The sequence below is a fragment of the Balaenoptera borealis genome, assembly GCF_965194805.1.
Source record: "Balaenoptera borealis genome assembly, chromosome: X".
Classification (NCBI taxonomy): Eukaryota; Metazoa; Chordata; class Mammalia; order Artiodactyla; family Balaenopteridae; genus Balaenoptera; species Balaenoptera borealis.
In genome coordinates, this window is record NC_138881.1 from 6,831,040 (window position 1) to 6,853,474 (window position 22,435).

Genomic DNA, 22,435 nt, shown 5'->3' on the forward strand with positions numbered 1-22,435 from the left:
AGCTGCCTTCGTATGGTAGAAGAAAGACCTGCTTTTCACGTGCTCAAAAGCTAACTGCCTATTCATGAAGAAAGGGTATTCCATCAGGAACCTCCCTCTGTCCTGCTTTGGAAAAAGAGCTCTGCTCCTCAGGATTTAGCAAAAGTTGAACATAGAAGGGGGAACCTAAATAAAGTTTCTCACAGTTATTAGTAAGCAAAAACCTGTTGAAAAGACTACTGATGACTGGTTCACGTGAATTAGAAATAACGGACGATTATAGTTATTTAGGGTCTCCTACTTCATGTTCACACTACTAATTAATCACACTAATTAATTTACACTAATTAAAAACTTGTTTCCAATATAATTCTTAACTTAATGGCTTCACTGCAACACTTTGGTTAAACTAAATCAAGAATTTTCATCACTCACCCAGTAGGACAATATATATTGCATTCCGGTCATATGTTCTTATTATAATACTATTTTCCATTTATTGAGAAAGTATCCTAGGCAATGTATTGTGTGAGTAGCTTTATTTACATAATTTCTCGCTCTTACAGCTATTCTAAAAGGTAAGAATTATTATCTCCATTTTTTAGATGCATGACTTTATCTTCAGAGGGATTAAGCAATTGAGCCAAGATCACAGTGTGAGGGCACAGTCAAACCCAGAGCCCTCAAGCTCCAAAGCCAGATTCTCAACTATGCATCACAGCTTCCATAACTTGTCAGTTCTTCCACAATCAGAGAAAATTCATTGTTCACTTATTTTTAAAAGATTACCCATGTCATCAGAATGGAAAGATAATTAGATTATGCTGCAAATTCTACAAACGTCAATGAATAATTAAGACTTTCTAAGACAGCTAGAAATTGGAAGCTGACCTCCTGTACAGCTTGAAAATGGTTCCAGGTTATCTAGTTGAAAAGGAAAATTGGCAGTTGATCGTCACGGAACGTCCGGAGTAATTTCAAATCAGCCACACAGAGGAATAAGAAACGAAAGCCTCTGTAAATAGGCAAATATTAAGTATATTCCAGGGCAAGACCCAGGACTATGAAATTACCAGAACACAAAGGCAGAACAAACACTGAGACCTTTCCCTCAGCCAGGTTGAACAATGATTTTCAAAAGAGATAGCCAGAGCTATGATGTGACATTTTAACATCAACTCAAGAGGGTCCCTCCTTTCAAACACCAGATGTTCCCTTTACTTCATCTTCTGTTCAACCCTGATTTTTTATTCCTGGGAAGACTGCATAGTCAGCTTCAAACCTATATCCCCTTTGGGTTCTGCCTAATTCCTTCAGCAGAAAACATATCAAAAAATACTATCGCTGATGAACAACATAATCAACATGTGCACACTGACAGATTAATGAATGCACGCAGGGTCACACAGCTGTGAAGCCACAGGGCACGATGTGAACTGGGATGTGTCTACATTTAACACTTTCCCAGTCATCTCCCTTTTAAACGATCATGGCCAAAACCAAATAGCTATTATACTCTTTCATCCACACTCTTCTCCCTGGGTGGGGCTGGGCTGGGAAGATGCCACAGATTTAGCAGGGGTCAGCAAACCATGGCCCATGGGCCAAATCTGGCCCACCACCTGTTTTTGTAAATAAAGTTTTATTGGAACACAGCCACACTCATTCGTTCACATACCACAGATGCGGCTGCCTTCAGAGTTGAGTCGTTGTGACAGAGACTATATGGCCCACAAATTGAAAATATGTACTTTTACAGAAAAAAAAAAGTGCCAATCCCTTGTTAGGACATGGAAAGAAAAGACCTTGGTCCAGAAAAGTTCAAATGTGAATAATCAAAAGAAAATCAGAAATCTAAACTCATAAACGCAGACATGAAAACGAGAGAGAGCAGCACTGGGAAAATGGCAGGAGTTTTCTACCACCCTCCCCAGAAGGAACACCGATTTTGACCATCACTCACAGAGGACAGTACCTTTGTAGAAGTCCAGGAGTCCAGCAGAGAAGTTCCAGCACAGCCCTGGAGAGAAAAAAAATCTGAGGTGAGACACAATGAAGAGGGTAAGAGGAACAGTTTGATTTTACCACATCATCCCTTCCCCAAGGCGGCACAGCTCAGTGCCCAGGAGAGAAACCTCAGCATGATTTCTCCTGGGGTAGAAAGAGTCTGTGAATGAGCACCTGGCCTTCCCTGGTGTGCAGGACGCTGCCAGAGAGACCCAGCTCTTTCCTGCCCCATCCAGAAAACTGAGAGGAGTTGCATGACTTGGGGGAGGGGAGGGGTGGAGAGGACAACAGCCACAGGCTCTCAGGGGATGACAAAGGGACGCAGATCCTACAAACTGCTTCACGGATTCCATCAGGAAGCTGATCCCCCCAGCTGGCCCCTGGGCACCCCTAACACTCTGTACGCCTCACCCCACACATCCTCACACTGTGGCTAGCTTCCACACGAGCGCAAGCCAGCCTGAGTCTGCGGGATTGGGAGAAAGCACATAAATGTGAGCATTCAGCACTACCCTAGGAAAAGCAAAGGGAGGCTGTCAGCACTCAGCCTGGCTTCACAGGATCAAGAGAAGACATACAACCTCAAGAATTCCCCCCCAAGAGGGAACAAGAAGTGTGAGCAGCTGTATCCATAGAAAAGGTCTGAGAAAGCGTCAGAATACCTAGCAGGGCTGACAGAAGGTATTTCTTTTCCAAAGCCAATCAGTAAAGACTGGAGAAGGTGACTGCTTCTTCAAAAATGCAGTCAGCAGTGCAAGACTTCAAGGAACATGAAAGATCAGGGAAACATGACCACCAAAGAACATAGCAGTTTTCCCGAAACCAGCTCCAAGGAAATGGAGATCTATGATCTGCCCAATAAAGAATTCAAAATAGTTGTTGTAAGGAAGCTTAGGGAGCTACAAGAAAACACAGAAAGACAATCCAACAAAATCAGGAAAACAACATACAAACAAAACAAGAAATTTAACACAGGGGTAGAAATCATAAGAAAGAACCAAACAGAAATTCTGGAGCTGAAAAATACAATGAATGAAATGAAAAATGCAAATGGACAACTCTCTCATGCAAAAGCATTTAAATACCAAGAAGGAATAGCCTGTATTTTGAAGGCACTGCCTTTCATGGGAAAGCAGCTTTCCACATCCACTAATTGGGTTTACACTGGCATAGCTACTCTCTGGAAACAGAGACAATAATCATGTGAAATAGAGCAATGAGGAGTGGAAATACCAACCAAATTCCTGACTAACATTTGTGGTACAATTGTTCCCTTAGGTACAAAGTGAAATGGTTTGCATCCACATCCAATTTACACACCTATATTTGTAATATACCTGCATGTGTATGTGCGTGTGTGTATATGCTTAAAATATTTGTGTTTCAACTACTCTTGTATGTATATATACATTCCAATAAAGACAAGATTCATTTGCATATAAAATGAATTTGGAAAGAATATGGTTTTAGCTTATTTGGAAAGAATATGGTTTAGTTGTGCCATCACTAAATACATGTTGATTTGTTCAACCAGTACATTCAACAAATACTGCATGTCAGGCATGATTATAGGGTCCATGAACGCACTGGAGGGTGAAAAACAGACAAAAGTGTCTCCATTTTTTTTTTTTTACTAGTTTACATCCTAGTAGGGATGGAGGAGAAACTGACAATAAGCCAAATTATATTATCTATTGCTGTGTAACACTACACAAACTTAGTGGCTTAAAATAACACACATTTATAATCTCACATTCGTGTGGGCCAGGAGTCTGAGCATGGCTTAACTGCATCCTCTGATTCAGGGAGTCCCACAGGGCTGTGATTTCATCTGAGAGTCTGATCTGAAGGCTCAACTGGGGAAGAATGTGCTCATGTGGTCGTCGGTAGAATTTAGCTGCCTGAGGATTCTTGGATCTAGTGTCTTGGTTACTTGTTGCTATTGACAGAAGGTCACCGTTAGTTCCTTGTCACATGGGCCTCTGCAACAGGGCAGCTTGCTTTATCAAAGCCAGCAAGGGAAGATCTTCTAACAAGACAGAGTCACAATCTCTTGTAACCTGACCGTAGAAGTGACACCCCATCACCTCTGCTGAATGTTCTTTTAGAATTGAGTCATAGCCTACACTGAAAAGGATGGGATCACACAAGGCTATGACTCTCAGGAGGCAGGGACCAGCAGGAGCCATTTTTTTTTTTTAACATCTTTATTGGAGTATAATTACTTTACAATGGTGTGTTAGGTTCTGCTGTATAACAAAGTGAATCAGCTATACATATATGTATATCCCCATATCTCTTCCCTCTAGTATCTCCCTCCAACCGTCCCTATCCCACCCGTCTAGGTGGTCACAAAGCACCGAGCTGATCTCCCTGTGCTATGCGGCTGCTTCCCAGTAGCTAGCTATTTTACATTTGGTAGTATATATAAGTCCATGCCACTCTCTCATTGTGTTCACGCAGCCAACCCCAGTCCTCTCCCTGGGATCTGAACTCTGAAGCCCAAGCCTCAGCTCCCAGACCCCACCGGCCCTGGCGGGCGAGCAGACAAGCCTCTCGGGCTGGTGAGTACTGGTTGGCACCGATCCTCTGTGCGGGCATCTCTCTGCTTTGCCCTCCGCACCCCTGTGGCTGTGCTCTCCTCCGTGGCTCCGAAGCTTCCCCCTTCTGCCACCCGCAGTCTCCGCCCGCGAAGGGGCTCCTAGTGTGTGGAAACCTTTCCTCCTTCACAGCTCCCTCCCACTGGTGCAGGTCCCGTCCCTATTCTTTTGTCTCTGTTTTTTCTTTTTTCTTTTACCCTACCCAGGTATGTGGGGAGTTTCTTGCCTTTTGGGAGGTCTGAGGTCTTCTGCCAGCGTTCAGTAGGTGTTCTGTAGGAGTTGTTTCACATGTAGATGAATTTCTGATGTATTTGTAGGGAGGAAGGGAAGAAGGTGATCTCCACGTCTTACTCTTCTGCCATCTTGAAGGTCTCTGACACATGAGCCTTTTTTTTTTTTTTTTTTGGCCGCGTTGGGTCTTCGTTGCTGCGCGCGGGCTTTCTCTAGTTGTGGCGAGCGGGGGCTACTCTTTGTTGCAGTGCATGGGCTTCTCACTGCGGTGGCTTCTCTTGTTGCGGAGCACAGGCTCTAGGCGGGCAGGCTTCAGTAGTTGCGACACACGGGCTCAGTAGTTGTGGCTTGCAGGCTCTAGAGCGCAGGCTCAGTAGTTGTGGCACATGGGCTTAGTTGCTCCGCGGCATGTGGGATCTTCCCAGACCAGGGATCAAACCGTGTCCCCTGCATTGGCAGGTGGATTCTAATCCACTGTGCCACCAGGGAAGTCCCCAGGAGCCATCTTTAAAGTCGGCTTACCACAGTGGGGGAGAACACATAGGGCCTGGCGGGCCACTGGGAGGAAATGGATTTTACTAAGATGTAGAAATTGCTGTTACAACAATGTATGAGATGCAGCTCGGGATCCACTGAGTTGTGATGTATACTGACCACGTGTCTACTTCACCACCACCCACATTGTTCCCATGAGACCCCACAACTTCCCTGTCTGGTAGACAAGGACTGTAGTATTAATTTTTCAGCATCCTGTGCAGAACCTGTCCTGAGGCCACAGGCTTTTTCCCAGTCACTCATAATCTCTCCCTGTATCATTCCTTCACGTACATTTTCTCCCATTTTTCTCCCCACCTATCTCTTTCCTGCTGAGAACCACCTCTTGCATTAATCATGGCCCTCTCTTCCTCTTCTGGCCAACAGCATCACTACCAGACTATCAATACCATTAAATTATTTAGCATCTTGATAAGTGAATCTTTCATCCAATTCAGAATAGGGGACGCAGCTACAACTAAATTAAATTGTAAAGTTATCCTCTGACTTTTGATGCATGTGTTGAGAATATCTGGAGCGGAACATCAGTGACCATGAATACTATTTAACTGCTAGCTACACTTGGTCAAGTCACTGTTTTGCTATGGGCCGTGCCAGTTCTTTACAGCGTCCCAGATACTCTCTTTCTACCTTGCTTCTCTTTTCTCACCCCCTTTATACTGAAGTTCATGCCTTTCTCTATTACTTGTCACTTGATCTCCCCAGAAAGCTGGGTCCATTGGCTAATAATTGTCACTGTTACCATAAGTTTTCTCTATGAATTGATGCTTTTCCCATCCAATCTGTCTTTCAAAAGCCCTGCCAGGGATCCCTTGCTGCCTGACCTCCACATCCAGTTTCTTCTTTGCTGGCATGTGAATAAACTAATAATTGCAAACTTATGGAGGAGTGCTCCATTTCTGTACTGAGATCATATGAGAGTGATCAAGGATAACATCACAACAGTACAAATTTTAAAATACGGCTAGGTCGGAAAGGAGCATCTTTAAATATTTAAACAAATGAGAGGTGACACCTTAGTTTCTTGAAGTACTTTCAAGCCATGTGACCCTACTGGCCATAAGGCAACATTTTTTGAAGCAGAAGAAAAGAGTTGTTATGATGCACTTTCTTTAACAGGAGTTTTGTTGTTCATATTTTTTGGGGAAAAACATGTTCTCAGAAATTGCTAAAAACACTTTCCCAATACTTATTCTTCTCCTCGTGATCAAAACAAGTATGACAAAGTCTACATTTGCCAGAGAAAAAGTACAATATTTTCCCTCAGGTTTTGAAACCCCCTGAAAACCTCCGTAACCTGCTGCTTTGTTTTTACAGTAATCGAAGCTAAATTGGGGCTTAGAGAAAAATGAAGCATTCAACACAACTGAAGGAATTCCATCGCAATGCTGCACAGATTTTCCAAATGCTCAACTTCTTCCCCTGGTGTAAATATAGCCTTTATCATGAAATTGAACAAACATTTTTCTAAATTTGTCTCTCAGGAGCAAGCCTACTCTGAACAGCATGGAACATTTTATCCTCCAAAGATAGGCTGAAAGCTCTAAATTACTCATTATATGGCTTAACAAAAGAAGCTCATCGTTAGTTAATTGAAGATAATATGGCCTTGTTCCCTGATGCAGATATATCAAAATTGCTGGTTATTTCTGTAGTTAATCTCTTCTGCAAAAAACCCTCAGTCATAAAATTTTTGTTCTTATGATAAGAAATGAGACAGCATGAAATAAATATTTGATTTGGAGCTAAGAGGATGTAGAATACTAAAGAGGAGAGGATTATATTTCTGAAAAACCTGCAAAATGTTAACTCTCCCAAATGGTATTCAACCCAGTCATCTCAAAGAAAAATATTTCCATTAGGGCCGTGGCTAGCGTGAGACAAGTGCTTAGGGTGCAAAATTTCAAGGGGTGCCCCACTTGCCTCACCCTAGTCCTGGTCCCCGTTGGACATCTGAGCTATACTCCCTGAAATTGCCTCTTACCTAATTTTGAATCAGCCATTTAATTGCTCCCTTGTTTGGGGGCTTCTATACTCCTATTTATTTTGTTCCTTGGATCTTTTATTCAATCCATTACAACTACAACACAGACAGTGGGTTCCTAGAGGTAATGGACTGCCTGGGGGCACAAACACCGACCCTGAGGCCGTGGCTACTGCTGTAAAGGGCTTACACTCGAGCAGGGAAAAGAGCACGCAGATTTCTTCTTCCTAAGGAAAGCCTTGCTTGGACCACCCTCTGCCCTTCAGACTTGGGTCCTAATTCCTCAGGCCCTACGTGGCCAGAGGACAGCACATCCCCTGCTATTCAGTTTCCAGCCCATGACAAGCACTCCTCTTCATATGTAACTTGAATGAAAGCCCTGTGAGACCATGTGAGACCTCCTAACGCACTGCAAACCCAGAACTTTAAGCATCATTGCATGTCACTGACCTGAGGCTCTCCATGTAATTGAACGCCCCTTCTTTCTCGAGCATTCCTCCTCTCTGTCATGATGGCTTGCCTCCAATATTTCTGATCCCTCTCCAGCTACTTCAATAGCATCTCTTTTTTTTTTTTAACCTGTCACCTTCTTCCTAAATGCTGACACTGTTTATAATCAAAACTGTCTTCTCTTGCTGCTGTGTGTAACCTCCCTGATCAATCCCAGCACTTGCAAGAGTCTACTTGCTATGCATACACCACTGACCACAATGTGTATCCACCGCCAAACCCTTTCCACTGGGAACCATGTCTTCTTATCTCTTCAGATACATTTAGTAAATTACTAAGTCCCTAGGCCTCCTAAGTGCCTAGATGAACCAGATGACCTCAGAGCTCAGGCTGCAACCCAGTGGAGGGTGCTGACCAGCTCAGGAAGAGAAACAACACAATGTGTGTTATAATTAAAGCACAAATCTGGTGCTCCAGGGCGCTGCTGCTCAAACTTCAGTGTGTAACCGCAACACCTGGGCGTCTTGTTAAAATGCAGATTCTGACGCAGAAAGACTGGGCTCTTCAGAGGGTCTGAAGACTGCATTTCCACCAGCCCCCAGGTGGTGGCGCTGCTGCTGGCCCACGGAGCACACTTGGAGGAGCCGAGCTCTGGGAGGCTTCACAGACCCCAGCTTAGTCCGTGAAGTCAAGGAAGTGATGCCTGAGCTAAGTCTTGAGGACGGGCTGAATTTGCCAGGGGACCACACGGGAAAAGACAGTCTGGGAAGAGGAAAGAGCAGGGTCAAAAGGGCAGACATGTGAGAACACGGCGATTTGGGAAAACTCTGCCTGGAGCCCAGGGCAGTAGAGGTGGGAGAGCCGTGTGGGTGGAGTGGGCTGTGGAGGAGGTGGACCCAGAGAGAATTAGCAACCAGGTGATGCATGTCCTTGATGGGGAGACCCTCAGAATGAGAGGAGAGAGGACCACTGCAAATCAACCCACGACACTCATCTGTACTGAGCACCCTGAGGGTCACGGGCCATCTGCCTCCAGTGTCTGGGCCCCTCCCCACAGGCAGTGCTTGGCCAAGCCTGGTCCCCCAAGTGGCCCCTGAAAGCATGGCTACCGTGCCTGGGGTTCCTTTTTGTCCCTGGGTGAACAGTTTTCTTAAACCTCCGACTTGCTCACGACAATTATTCCAGTGATTAAAGATTAGTGTGATACGTTCCCAAATAGTGGGGACTGAAAACAAATCACCAAGACATCATACAAATTCACCCCAAACAAGTAACCTCTGCTAGTGAATCAGTGAGTGAATGAATGAATGAATAGCACAAGAAGATGCTTTCGGTAGGAATTCGGTAGAGAAGAGTCAGTATTGTTTAAAGCAGTGTTCTCTAAAAGAAATATAATGCGAGGAACATATGTAATTTTAAGTTTTCTAGTAACCACGTTTAAAAGCCAACAGAAACATGTGAACTGTATTTTAATAATACATTTTATTGAACCCAACGTATCCAACATATTAACATTTGAACATGTAATTGATATAAGAGATTACTGACAGGTAGTTTACACTTCTTTTTCACGAGGTCTTGGAAATCCTCATGTGTATTTCGCACTTAGGTCACATCTCAATTCAGGCTCATGCTTTTTCAAGTGCTCAGAAGCCCCGTATCGCTGGTGGCTAGACAGTACGGGTTTAAAGGGTGCACAATCAACTCCTTAACTTGCATCTCTTCCTCATTCACTCACTGTGCGGGCTTGGTCAGGTGACTTCACCAACATGCCTCATCTGACATGGAAACAGCTGGTCTTGATCCATGTTCCCCAAATGGTAAAGCACAGAGCCGAAGACATGGTGCTTTAGACAAAGGCATGAGCGCTTCACCGGGCAGGGTTCTGGGGCCGGGGCTGGGGAGGGGTGAGCAAACGCTGAAATTACCGCAGCTATCATCCTGGATGTTCCAGTCTTCAAGTAGCCTCCCACCCTCTAAAAGGAGGGGAAGCAAGACACTTTAAGATTGCTAAGGTCACTCAAACTCAACACTTGGCTGCAACTTGTGGGGGCAGTTTTTGGTCTGGGGGTTTTTTGTTTTATGGTTTTCAGGGTTTGGGGTTTTTTATGATTCCACAAATGGAAGCTAAAATAAAGCAATAGCTTGTGCATTATTCACCTGATTGGAACAGGCATGTTTACTGCACTCAGATGGTACAGAAACAAGTCTATAAACCCGGCACCTGCCTCTGCACTATTTAAAGCTAACTGAGCAACAATGATGTCTTTAAGCACAGTGAAATACAGGGGTGACACACCGAAAACTGCTTTACACTAAGGTCAGCTCCTCCACTTTAGAGAATGACAGAGAAGAGTCCGCGTTTCCTTTCTTCTCTTTTTCAAAAGATCAGCGAAACTTACTCGACAGCTCAGTTTCTTCTTTTTTTTTTTTTAAATACCACTTTTATTTATTTATTTTATTTTTATATTTATTTTTGGCTGTGTTGGGTCTTCGTTTCTGTGCGAGGGCTTTCTCTAGTTGTGGCAAGCCGGAGCCACTCTTCATCGTGGTGCGTGGGCCTCTTCACTATCGCGGCCTCTCTTGTTGCGGAGCACAGGCTCCAGACGCGCAGGCTCAGTAGTTGTGGCTCACGGGCCTAGTTGCTCCATGGCATGTGGGATCTTCCCAGATCAAGGCTCGAACCCGTGCCCCCTGCATTAGCAGGCAGATTCTCAACCACTGCGCCACCAGGGAAGCCCCGACAGCTCAGTTTCTTAAGGAAACTCCTTTTTCACTTGTTTTGCTTGTTTTTAATGTTCCTTTTTAAGGTTGAGCAAATCCAGGAGCAAGTTGGAGGCCAGGGCTCTGTATTCAGCTGTGCGAGGACAGGGTTCGGCACGGCGCCTAGCGGCCAGCTGGCACTCAGCGTATGCTGACCAAGCGCAGGAGACAGCATTGCAGTCCTCACCACGGACTCGCCAAATGTACTGACTGCATGTGGCAAGTACTCACACGGCGCCCCTGAGAGGAGGGGGAACGCACTGCGGTGTTCCCTACCATCGCCAGGTATGGACAAGGCAGCGAGCCGGAGCTCCAGAGGGAGCTCACAGCCGGCCCATGTCCACGCCCACGCCCTGGGAGGCAATGAGACAGAAGGTAGCCTCTGTATCTTTCTCCCCCAGCCCTGGGTCTTCACCGCAGCACTTTTCTTCTGCCTTACCAAATGTCTTTCTTGTCAATTTATTTTATTTTACTTTAAAATCTTTTTATACATATATATACACAATTTTACATAATGCCCAAATGTGATGATCTCACACACATTAGTTCACGGTTTAAGCAGCCTTCTGTGTGTGTGCACGTGTGTATGCCATTTTGCTTGTCTTCTGTCTGCCGTCCACACCATTCCTCTTTACCACCCACTCTGCTGCCACTGCCCTCCCTGGTAACCCATGTGAAGAATCTACAGTATATCTTTCCACACGCTTCTTCATACTTCATCATACACGCGCACACAGAATTTTGTCCTTGTTTTATAAAAATGGAATATTATACACACCTTTCTGCTTCTTGCTTTTCCCCCTCAAAAATGTCTTGCAGAACTTCCTGCACGCCAGCTGATATATTCAAATTCACCCTTTTGAGTGGCTGCATGACATGATATGCCGTGTTGTCAATATATCCTAATTTAGTCTAACTTCCCTGTTGAAGGGCATTTTCTTTGTTTCTGGGTTCTTGTCAGCTTGAACAAGGGTCGCTATATATCCTGAAACACCGGTCCTTACTTACTGAGCTTTATTTCTAGGGATGAAGCTCCAAGCTGGGATGGCAGGGTCAAAGAGTATATATGTTGAACATTTTAGTAGCGATCAACATATTAATATCAAAAGGGCTATAAACATTCATCTTAGCAGCAGCAGTATATGAAAGCACCCATTGTTCCACATACCTTCGGTATGTGTTATTGCCTTAACATTATTTCATAGCATTTCTGTACCTGAAGTAAATGTCAGGTGAGCGATATGCACCCACAGGATGTCCCCTTTGCGGGACACCAGGAAGTCCTGCTCTAAGTGAGTGCAGGAGGAACAATGCTAGAAGACCCTCAGCAGACCTAGTTTTGGATTCACACTCTTCACCCTGATCTGAGAACTTGAGTGAGTCCTCTATTCTTACTGAGCCTCTTTCTGCATTTGTTAAAAGGACACAAATACACATATACATATACATATGCATTTTAATATTAAAGGGTTGACAAGATTATGTGCATTTATCAGGTCAAGATCAAACTGAAGCCAAGAATCAAGAAAGGATAGCAGAACGTTAAAGCCATTTTTTTCCCTGAGGGCATCTGGTCAACCTGGCGAATTTTAGTTTTTGTTTTTAATTTCTCATAGGGTGCAGGAGATAGAAGACAAAACCCAGGGCTCACCCGGGGTGGGAAATCTAATAGAGGACATTTCTACTCAAATCTGGGATATCCGAAATTCTACACCCTCAGTGTAAGTTTGAAGCAAAATAGACTCTTAACCAAACTGCACCATAAAAGGACTACAAGGACACTTTCCTGGATCCTGAGAAAAGCAACAAAGGAATAAATACTGAGAAGCTGTAATAAAAACTAGCACTCATATGGATTTGCAACTCAAGTATACATATCATGTGGGAAGTCCAAAAAATGTTAAGCTATCAATTTAGCTCAAAACAGAACCTCTAAGACTATCTATGGTGAGGTGCTGGGCTGTTTGTTTCATTTTCCATTTGTAAAATGCAATAAAAATGAACTGCACAAAAAATGATATGGAAAAAAGGACAAACACAGCACACTGATGCTATCTATAGCAATGTCAAGTTACCATAAAAATTTCCAAATGTCACTCTCATTTTCCATACTTACTGTACCAAAGGTTACACGATTTTGTGGGATGAGAGCTGGTCCCAAGAATCCAGCAGAAGAAGTACAGTTCCTCTCTGGGGAACACAGTCTCCTCTTAAGCCTTAGGGAATTCTCACAATAATTTTCCAAGGAAAAAGCACATTTCACAAGTAAGAGAAAATCACCAAACGCACAAGATAACTAGGCACCGTGAGGGGGAATTAACGAGACAGAAAACCAGACTTGCAAAACCTTCAGATACTGACATTATCACACAACAAATCCAAAACAAACTTGCTGATTATGTTTAAAAGAATGAAATATAAAGAGACTACTATAAAAGTGACCTAGCAGACTTGAAAAGAACCAAACAGAAATGGAAAGTAAAATAATACAGAGAAAGACAAATATCATATGATATCGCTTATATGTGGAATCCAGAAAAAATGGTACAAATGAACTTTTTTACAAAACAGAAATAGAGTAACAGATGTAGAAAACAAACTTATGGTTACTGGGGGAAAAGGGGAGTGGGGATAAATTGGGAGATTGGGATTGACATATACACACTACTATATATAAAATAGATACCTAATAAGAACCTATTGTATAGCACAGGGAAGTCTACTCAATATGGGAAAAGAATCTAAAAAAGAGTGGATATATGTATATGTATAAGTGGTTCACTTTGCTGTACACCTGAAACTAACACAACATTGTAAATCAACTATACTCCAATAAAAATAAATTTAAAAAAAGAAAATTAAAATTCCATAAATGAGTGTAGCAGCAGACTAAGCATGGCTGAAGAGACAATTAGGTAACAGAAGCACAGGGCAGATATTATCCAGAATGCAGCACAGTGAAACAAAGCAATGCAAAAGATGAAAGAGAAGTTTAGAAACACAGAGGGCAGAGATGACATAAAATGGTTTCTCAGAGTCTCAGAAGAAAAGAAAGCAAATAGGGCAGAGGAAATAATATTTTTTTTTTAAAAAAAGTTCTTTTTCCAGAATGGGTAAAAGTCATCAGTCTACAAATTCAAGATTTCCTAGAAATTCTAAGGAAAATTCATAAATAAAAATGAACACCTTAACAAGTCACAGCAAAATTTGAGAACACCAAAGAAAATCTTAAAAAAGAGAAGAAAAAAGAAAGGTGGCCTGGAAGGAGTGACAGGCTGACAGCTGATACTCAACAAGAAGGACAGAAGCTGGGGGAAAAGGGACTGAATCCTGCTGTCAGCCACAGGAACGAGCAGGGAAGCAGAGACTCCTCCAAGTGAGCCTGGAGACCCTGCAGGCCAACACTTCGACTGTAGCCCGTGAGAGGCTCTGAGCTGGAGGACCCAGCTGAGCTGTACCCACATTCCTATGGAAATGGTGAAAGGATAAACGCATAATAATGACAAAAACGAGATGCTACATGATAATACATGTCTGTTGTTTTGAACTGCTAAGCTTGGGGGTAATTTGTTATGCAGCAATAGACCACTAATACAGTTAGCACTCATCTTTTCTACCTGCCAGCAAATAGAGGCACTACTCAGCAATTCAAACATGAAGATACAACACAGGCTGGGGGAGGAAGAGGCATGGATAGTCCACCATCCGGCCGACGGTCCGTGGAGAAGGGACAATGTGCCATGATGTACTAGTTTGCCAAAGCTGCCATAACAGAGCACCACAGACTGGAAGCTTAAACAACAGAAATCTATTGTTTCCCAGTTACGGAGGCTGCGGGTGGTTCCTCCTGAGGTCTGTGAGGGAAGGACGGTCCCAGGGCATTCTCTCTGGCTTGCAGATGACCGTCTTTTCTCTACGACTCCTCACTTGGTCTTCCTTCTGTGTGTGTCTGTCTCTTTGTGCAAATTTCTCCTTTTCACAAGGATACCAGTCACACTGGATTGGGACCCAACAAATAACTTCATTTTAACTTGATTCCCTCGTAAAGACCCAATCTCCATAAAGGGTCACATTCTGAGAGACGTGAGGTTTAGGACCTCAACATATGAATTTGAGGGGGACACGATTAAAGCCGTAACACGCAGTGAGGGACATTTAGATACAGACTGCATATTATTCAGACAGAGACTCAGCGTTTGAAATCAAAAGTTCATTCCAGACCAAAATAATTCCTGCATATTGTTTTACTTGGTTCAAATGGAGGCTGTAACTGTAACATTCATCTTGCCTGTCATTTATGCAGCTGTGGGGTCCGATATGGTCTGTAGGGATTTTTTGTTATGGTTTTTGCTCTTTTGTTATCAGTTTTAAGAAAACATAATAAAAGCCAAAGCACTAAAAACATGTCCACTTGGTATTAGATGAAGCCAGTTTAACCTGGCACTGGCTAAGTTCAATCACAGCACTGTTTACGGATGAACTTTTTAGTTCATCCACATAAATCACAACTAAGCTAATTAAAATCCCAAATGGAAGTGGTAACTCAGCTGTCCTGTGTCCCAGTTCTCCACCGAATCTATCCATAATGAAACATGAAGATAGTAAAATTATTCTAGGGGTCACAGCCTAGGATACACTTCCAAAACTCATAAACAATCCTCACTTGCATGCCCACAGCAGCTGACACAATAGTAGAAATGAAGCAAATGAAGCCAGGGGCTATGCAAGATGTCCCTACTGAGTGCGGCCTACACGGTGAATTAAGACTTCATCTCCCTGGATGGTGGGTAGCAGCTATCTGCAGAAATGCAGGAATCAAGCTCATGTCCCAGAAACAGCTCCATTTTCTTTCAACACGGGAACTACATTTGCTCTAATACTGTTCAGGTGTGTGCCTGTGTGGGCCTCATTCCACGCAGCCCTGATTTCCGTCAGTAAGAACAAAGCCTTTTAAACCAAAGACTTTGGGTTAAGGCTGCCCCTGAGGACCACTGGTAAGCCGGGAACGAGCGGGGTGACGCGGTGGATGTCTCTGCGGCTGAAGGGAAGCATCACGTCAAGGTGGTCCCATTTCCACCGGAATGGACTTTCTGGAACGAAGCACAACAGTGCAATCACCTCAGCAGAAAACTGCTTGGAAAAGGGTGAAAGCAAATAGATGGAAACCAATTTGTGAAACAGCACAGCATTCTAAGTTCATTGAATAACAATAAAAATTGTAACGCTGCCTGAAGGCTACGAAAGATCCATATTCTGGGAGGAAAAAAAAAAAACAATAGAAGAAGAATAGCATTATTTCAGGCAAGGCAACATACTAAAGCAATGAATATTCAAAGTGGGATATATGTCACAATAATGAAAGCTATGTTTAAAACAAAGGTTCTTAGGTAACGCCTGCCAAATTCCAGTGGACAGCCAGTAAAACAAACTATGAGAGAGACAGAGACAGAGAGTCCAGAGACAAAGACAGGGGGTGCCTTGGCTGGCAAAAAACATTGCTCCTCAAAGGAATTGCCTGAGGTTTTGTTCTGTTTAACTGTGGGCTATGCTTTCTTAGTTCTCATTTGACGGCTTTCAAAGAGAGCCGATTTTACAAAACATCCAGGCTGCGCCCCTGAAAAAGAAATCACCAGCATGCTTGCAAACTCTGCTCCACCAAAGGAAATTCTTAGGTTCACCAGGGCTTCACATAAAGAGGCGTCCTCTCTATGGAGTCACTAACAAGATTCATAACGAAAGTGAGCCAATGAGAAAAATGCACACAGCTAACCTTCTCTAAGCCAAGATGGACACAGTTATAACTGGCAAAGAAGTATTTTTAAATAAGATTACTCTAAATTTTCCTTTTGTCCTTAAAACCTGTCTGTATCATGGTCCACAAATTTCAAAAATGCTTCCCTCACTGCAGGGAGAATCAGTTTTATTTAAATACCCATACACATCTGAAATATAAACAAGAGAAACTTGATAGAAATTAACTTAAATAACCTACATATTTAGCAGATGTGAATTACAGATCTTAAACACCTATAACTCACACTTGGAAGCAGTAGTTCTTAGTGTTTACTGTGATCCTAACGCAAGTGAAAGGAATAATAAATGAACCTGTCTGCAACAGGCACATTGGTGGACTTCTTAAACCTGCATGGACACGCAAGCCAGCCTCTCATCATGACACCCGCTGAAAAGCATTTATGGAGAACCTGGTTTATGCTAAGCCATGGCCCAACCGCTGGGGCCACAGTGAGAAATGAAACAGTCAAAATTCTATGCCCTCCTGGTATCCACATTCTAGCAGTGGAAGACAGATAACAGACAAAGTACATAAAACATACCATATTGTAGATGTTGGTTATTGGTTTCCTACGGCTGCTGTGACAAATTACAACAAACGTAGTGATTTAAAACAACATAAATGTTAATATGGAGTTCTGGAAGTCCAAAGTTCAAAATATTTCCTTGGAGTTGGACATATGAAGTCTAATGGGATACTTAGTATTTCAGTGAGAAGTGATCAGCTGTATTCCAACACCTCCATTTGCTTCATGCTTTCTTGTTGAAGAAGACTAACTACACGTGTGATTAAGACTGTCTAGAGCTTCTCCAGACACCCATTACCTAGACAGCTTTGTTCTCTGGTTCATTTGCCCTGAAGGTCTTAATTCTTTGAAATCACACTGCACCATAGTCCGACTTTAATTTCTCCAAGGATTGCTGGCATTCTTAACTGCATTTTTGTGTTTCTTTGTGGCCTCTACTAGAATTATGAAACTTCCTTAAGCTCTGAAACGCTAATGAAAAATACTAGCCACATGTAGGGCTGGAGTGACATCTTAACACTCTTCAACGTAATGGTCAAACCATGATGTTGCAAAGCCATTGCCTATCTGCTATGTCACTATGTTTCTCCCTCAATGGCAGTTCATAAGCGCTTTCAAGGGCAGACTCTCATCTACTAGCAATGATCTCAAGAATATTTGTTGAAATCTGTAGCCTGTTGAGCTACGACAGATGTCTTTTTCAGGACCAGCTGGACAGAATCGGTGGGTATCCTGCTATCACACGTGTACCAATATAAACTCCACTAACAGAATATTCTATAAAGGCTGCCCTTTTTCTGTAGGAACTTGTGTTAATGCTTATGTACTTTTTCTCGGCTCTGAGCACTCTGCCCTGTGTCTGAGTGTGTGCTACTGTATTTAAAAAATGCAGGAGATTTTCAGGCTCCTTTTCCTGGAGAGGTCCTTGCTCAGTGGGAACTGAGAATGGATAGTCCCATGTAGACACAAGCCCTCAACAGGCACAAGCGTGGAAGCTATGTCATGTCCCGGGTAATGTCATTAAATAATCCCAACTGACTACAGTTGCTCCTCCCACTTTCAGGTGATAACAGCGGATTCTCAATTCAGGGGAGGGGAAAGAGTTATTGGAACAGAGTGTACATCAGGGAATAAGAGATGAGGGTTTAGTGGAATAGGAGACGTAGCCTTGGGTCTTAATGAGGTGACAGGACAGAATTAAACCTAATGGAGTTGTCTGTCCACTAAAGATTGACTAGAAAAACTTCCTACTAGAGGGAAGTATACTATAACCATGCTCCTGGACTTCTGAGTTGGGGGAAATCACTTATACAAGAAATCACAGTCAAAATGTGGATTAACTGCATGGTGTGAGAATCCCAAAACAAAAAAAAATTCATCAGTCACAGCAGAAGCAGATGAAAAATGATTCTATAAAGTTCCTCCAGAACCTGACCTGGAATACTAAGGGAAAAAACTACCCCTACTGAAGACGAACTCATAATAAATTTAAAGGTCCACAATGAAAGGGTCCACTATAAAAGAGATCATTTGTACCCTAAAAACTGAGATAATTACTTAAAGATTAAGTTCCTTTTATTATGTCTAATACAGATTAAAAAAAAAAAAAGGAATAGAAACTACAACCAAAAAAAATAGGACACTACGTGAAAAGAAGATTATTTGAAAATCAGACAAGTCAATTTCTAGAAATGAGAAAATATAGTCAATGACAATCTACTAATGGAAAGAAGGTTGTCAGACAACCTTTCTGAAAGAGATAAAAATGATATTGTGTTTGGAACTAGTGCCCTTCTTCATTATGCTATATTATATACCTAAAATAATAACTTCACCTCTACCATGTTCTAGTACCAAGATGGGACAACCTGAATAGCTGGGAAACCAAAAAGCAGAGTTGACTCTTCTTCCAGCTGTCACTAAAGCATAATTTCTCTGTGCTTTTTTCCAGGCCTTCTTTTATATTCTGTGATATGGGATACTACATTCAAAGTTACAGAAACATCAAGTTCACCTCCTTGGAGTATCTTTCAGAATCAGAGAGGAGATGAAGAAATCTAACTCCTGGGGCTCCTGCAGCTTTTAGGGACTCAGGTATGTTCATTTGTACAGATAGCAGCCCTGACTCTCTTTGTTGTGACATAATATAAATGAAAAAGCTTGTTAAGTGAAGGGCACTGAACAAATTTCCTATCTATTCTGAGTAGAATTTATATTTCTCTTACAATATATAAATTAAAATTGAGCTCGTGGTACAATTTTCTGTTGTGTACGCCCTCCATACACAACAATTTACAAATATCCCTCAATTTACAAATATCTACATAGGATATTTGTAAATTGAGAAATGAGATATCTTGGATGACTCGCCAAAACAACATCAAAGCTAAACAGCTGCAGGTACAGTAATAAAATTAAAAATATTTCTTGAACACTAAGGCATATACCCTGAGAATTAGAACTTAATTAGCAATAAATATTTTGGTAAGCCACTAATAACTGAGTACCATTTTATCTAAGCAAGAGTAAGTATTAACTAGATAGATTAAACTTTCTACATTCTAAAAATAGTACTTCCGAATGTTAAGCTACGATTCTCCCCTATTCAGCTAAAATGTAACTCAACTTTCTGAAAATATACCCTAGATACTGGGAGTTTAGAAATGGTCTCTTTCCCCTATTATACCTTCATCCTGTTTAATTTCAGGTTAGCATAGGGAGTTAGAGAGAGGATGACTTGTGGTTCAGAGATGTTATTGCTGCTAAATTTACATGTATGAATGTAAATATGTGCTAGAAGGAACCTCCTGATGGGATTAATCATCCAAATTCCCATCAGAAATGCTTTCTGGTAAAAGGAGGACAAGAATAGCTGTGAAGGTCCCCTAAGGACTCAGCTGCCACTTCTAATGAAAAGTCCTTTCATGCAGAAGATGCTTCAGACAAAACCAGCAGAGTTAACTGTGCTTATTTTTCTGTTTAAAAGTAGTGGGAAATTAAGTCACTGTATTCCAAACACAGTAACTAACCAATCTGTAAGAACAATAAAACACAGAAAGTTAACATGAACTATGGAAGATAAATGCTAAGTAAAAATAAAATGAAAATGTTCCTTTCAAATAAATTTGCCATCCTGAAACCACTAAATCAAGAGAAAACACAAACCCTCTCACCCGTCATTTCATACCTAGTGTGTATACAGTTTAGGAAAAGGACTCATGATCCAAGTACGGAGACAAAAGAAACTACCAACCCTTCTACCTACCCTACCCCTCTTTATAAAAGGACACAAGTATCCACACTAGAGAAACGTTCCTCTCTTTGCCTCTTCCCACCCCCATCTTTGGCCAGAGACAGAACACAGAACATCAACGAGAGGGTTAACTAACTTAAGAGCTTCTTAAATCTTTCCTCCAAGTGTCCCCAACAGCACCAGAGCCAGAAGGACATCCCTTGGGAACAAGAAGGCCATGGCAATACTACCAGTGTGGAATTTCTTTCAAAGGAATTATATTTTTTAATTGTGATTTATCTCAAGAAATTAATACAAATTTTGCCTTTGACAACTTATCCAAGTCATTATATAGGTGAGTTTTTTTTTTTTTTTTTTTCATTTGGCTGTGCTGGGCCTTAGTTGTAGCACACAGGATCTTTAGTTGCAGCATGGGGGATCTTTTAGTTGCAGCATGCAAACTCTTAGTTACAGCATGTGGGATCTAGTTCCCTGACCAGGGATCGAACCCAGGCCCCCTGCATTGGGAGCACGGAGTCACAGCCACTGGACCACCAGGTAAGTCCCTATAGGTGAGTTTTAATACGGTAAATGTTAAGTTCTACTACTGTCAGGATTTTTTAACTTACTTGTAGTCACATAAACCATAGACCTAGGCCTATGGAGAGGTGAGTGGTTTATCCTGTAGCTTTTCAGATCCCTGGCACACTTCCTCACACCCCTGAGGATAACCCACACATCAGGCTGATAAGAGGCTAACGGATCTGAAAGTCTACTGGATCACTGTGACAACTCACAGCACTGAGACTCACCTTTGACAACTTATCCAAGTGTAGAAGGAAAAAAAACAAAAGTCAAATATTTTGCTAAAAATGGTAAAGAGAGCGGAAGTACATGAGCAAGCTAAATCAGAGACTTTCCTGTTCTGATCTTTACGTGCTTCACAAATCCTGGGCTGACATCACACCTTGTCTATATCACACATTGCTCTATGGATCTACGTTTCATCTTTCAACTGTGACTGACAAACTCACGAGAGGCAGGGACTGTGCCTTATAATCTTCTGAATGCCCTACTACATTTAGCAAAATAGATCATCAAGAATATGTGATTAATAGAGTTTAGGAGGTACAAAGCAGGAAGAGAAACCCTCTCTGAGGTGCAGGAATACAAGGAAGGCCTGAGACCGAGGGTGGACAGGAACACTGAGAAAAATCGTCCAGGAAACCAGTCTCAATCCTGAGCAAAAGATGATGCTGGAGGAATCTGAAGCTCCTGGCGCACTGAAGTTACACCATAACAACAACAGGAAAAAAAATCCAGTTCCTCTCCTGACTGACTCAACCCACAAGCTAATGGCCTAGCACTAGAAGACATGTCAGTTTCAGGCATAAATATTATTTAGCTCAGTCCATACTTATCTACACATTATGTCCAGCATCCAGTTTAAAAAAAAAAAAAAAGTGAGGCATACAAAAAAAAGCAAGGGAAGAAAAAAGAAAACACATTCAAGAGAAAGAGCAATCAACATAACCAGATGAAGAGATAATCATGTGTTGGAACTATCAAACCGGGAATAGTTATATAAATAGATACAGTTATTTCCTGATATTCATATATATACACATATGAATATAAATAGATCTATTTATATTCATATGTGTATATATATGAATATCAGGAAATAACTATGAATAATATGATAAAAGTACTAGTGGACCATGTGGGAAACATGCATGAAGAAATCGAGAATTTTTCAATAACAAAAAAACAACCCAATCAAAAAATGGGCAGAAGGCCTAAATAGACATTTCTCCAAAGAAGACATACAGATAGCCAACAGGCACATGAAAAGATGCTTGTCATCGCTAATTATTAGAGAAATGCAAATCAAAACCACAATGAAGTACCACTTCACACCAGTCAGAATGGCCATCATGAAAAAGTCTAGAAATAATAAATGCTGAAGAGGGTGTGGAGAAAAGGGAGCCCTCTTACACCATTGGTGGGAATGTAAATTGGTACAGGCACTATGGAAAACAGTATGGAGGTTCCTCAGAAAACTAAAAATAGAACTACCATATGATCCAGCAATCCCACTCCTGGGCATATACCCAGACAAAACTATAATTCGAAAAGATACATGCACCCCTATGTTCATAGCAGCCCTATTTACAACAGTCAAGTCATGGAAACAACCTAAATGTCCATCGAAACAAGAATGGATAAAGAAAATGTGGTCTATATATACAATGGAATATTACTCAGCCGTAAAAAGAAAATGAAATAATGCCATTTGCAGCAACATACATGG

General features: G+C 42.0%; 1 protein-coding gene across 4 annotated transcripts in view; it reads right to left on the reverse strand.

Moving 5' to 3' along the window:
* LOC309619943 (uncharacterized protein) overlaps window positions 1-22,435 on the reverse strand; it is a 471,150-nt gene that overhangs the window by 260,894 nt on the left and 187,821 nt on the right. For all 4 annotated transcript variants that reach the window (XR_014239276.1, XR_014239277.1, XM_082375945.1 and 1 more), the window contains exon 2: window positions 1,955-1,999. Coding sequence is in view for 2 of the 4 variants with exons in the window: in XM_082375945.1 (XP_082232071.1) it covers window positions 1,955-1,999 (45 nt within the window). In the remaining 2 variants the exon portion in view is untranslated. The remainder of the gene's footprint in view (window positions 1-1,954; window positions 2,000-22,435) is intronic.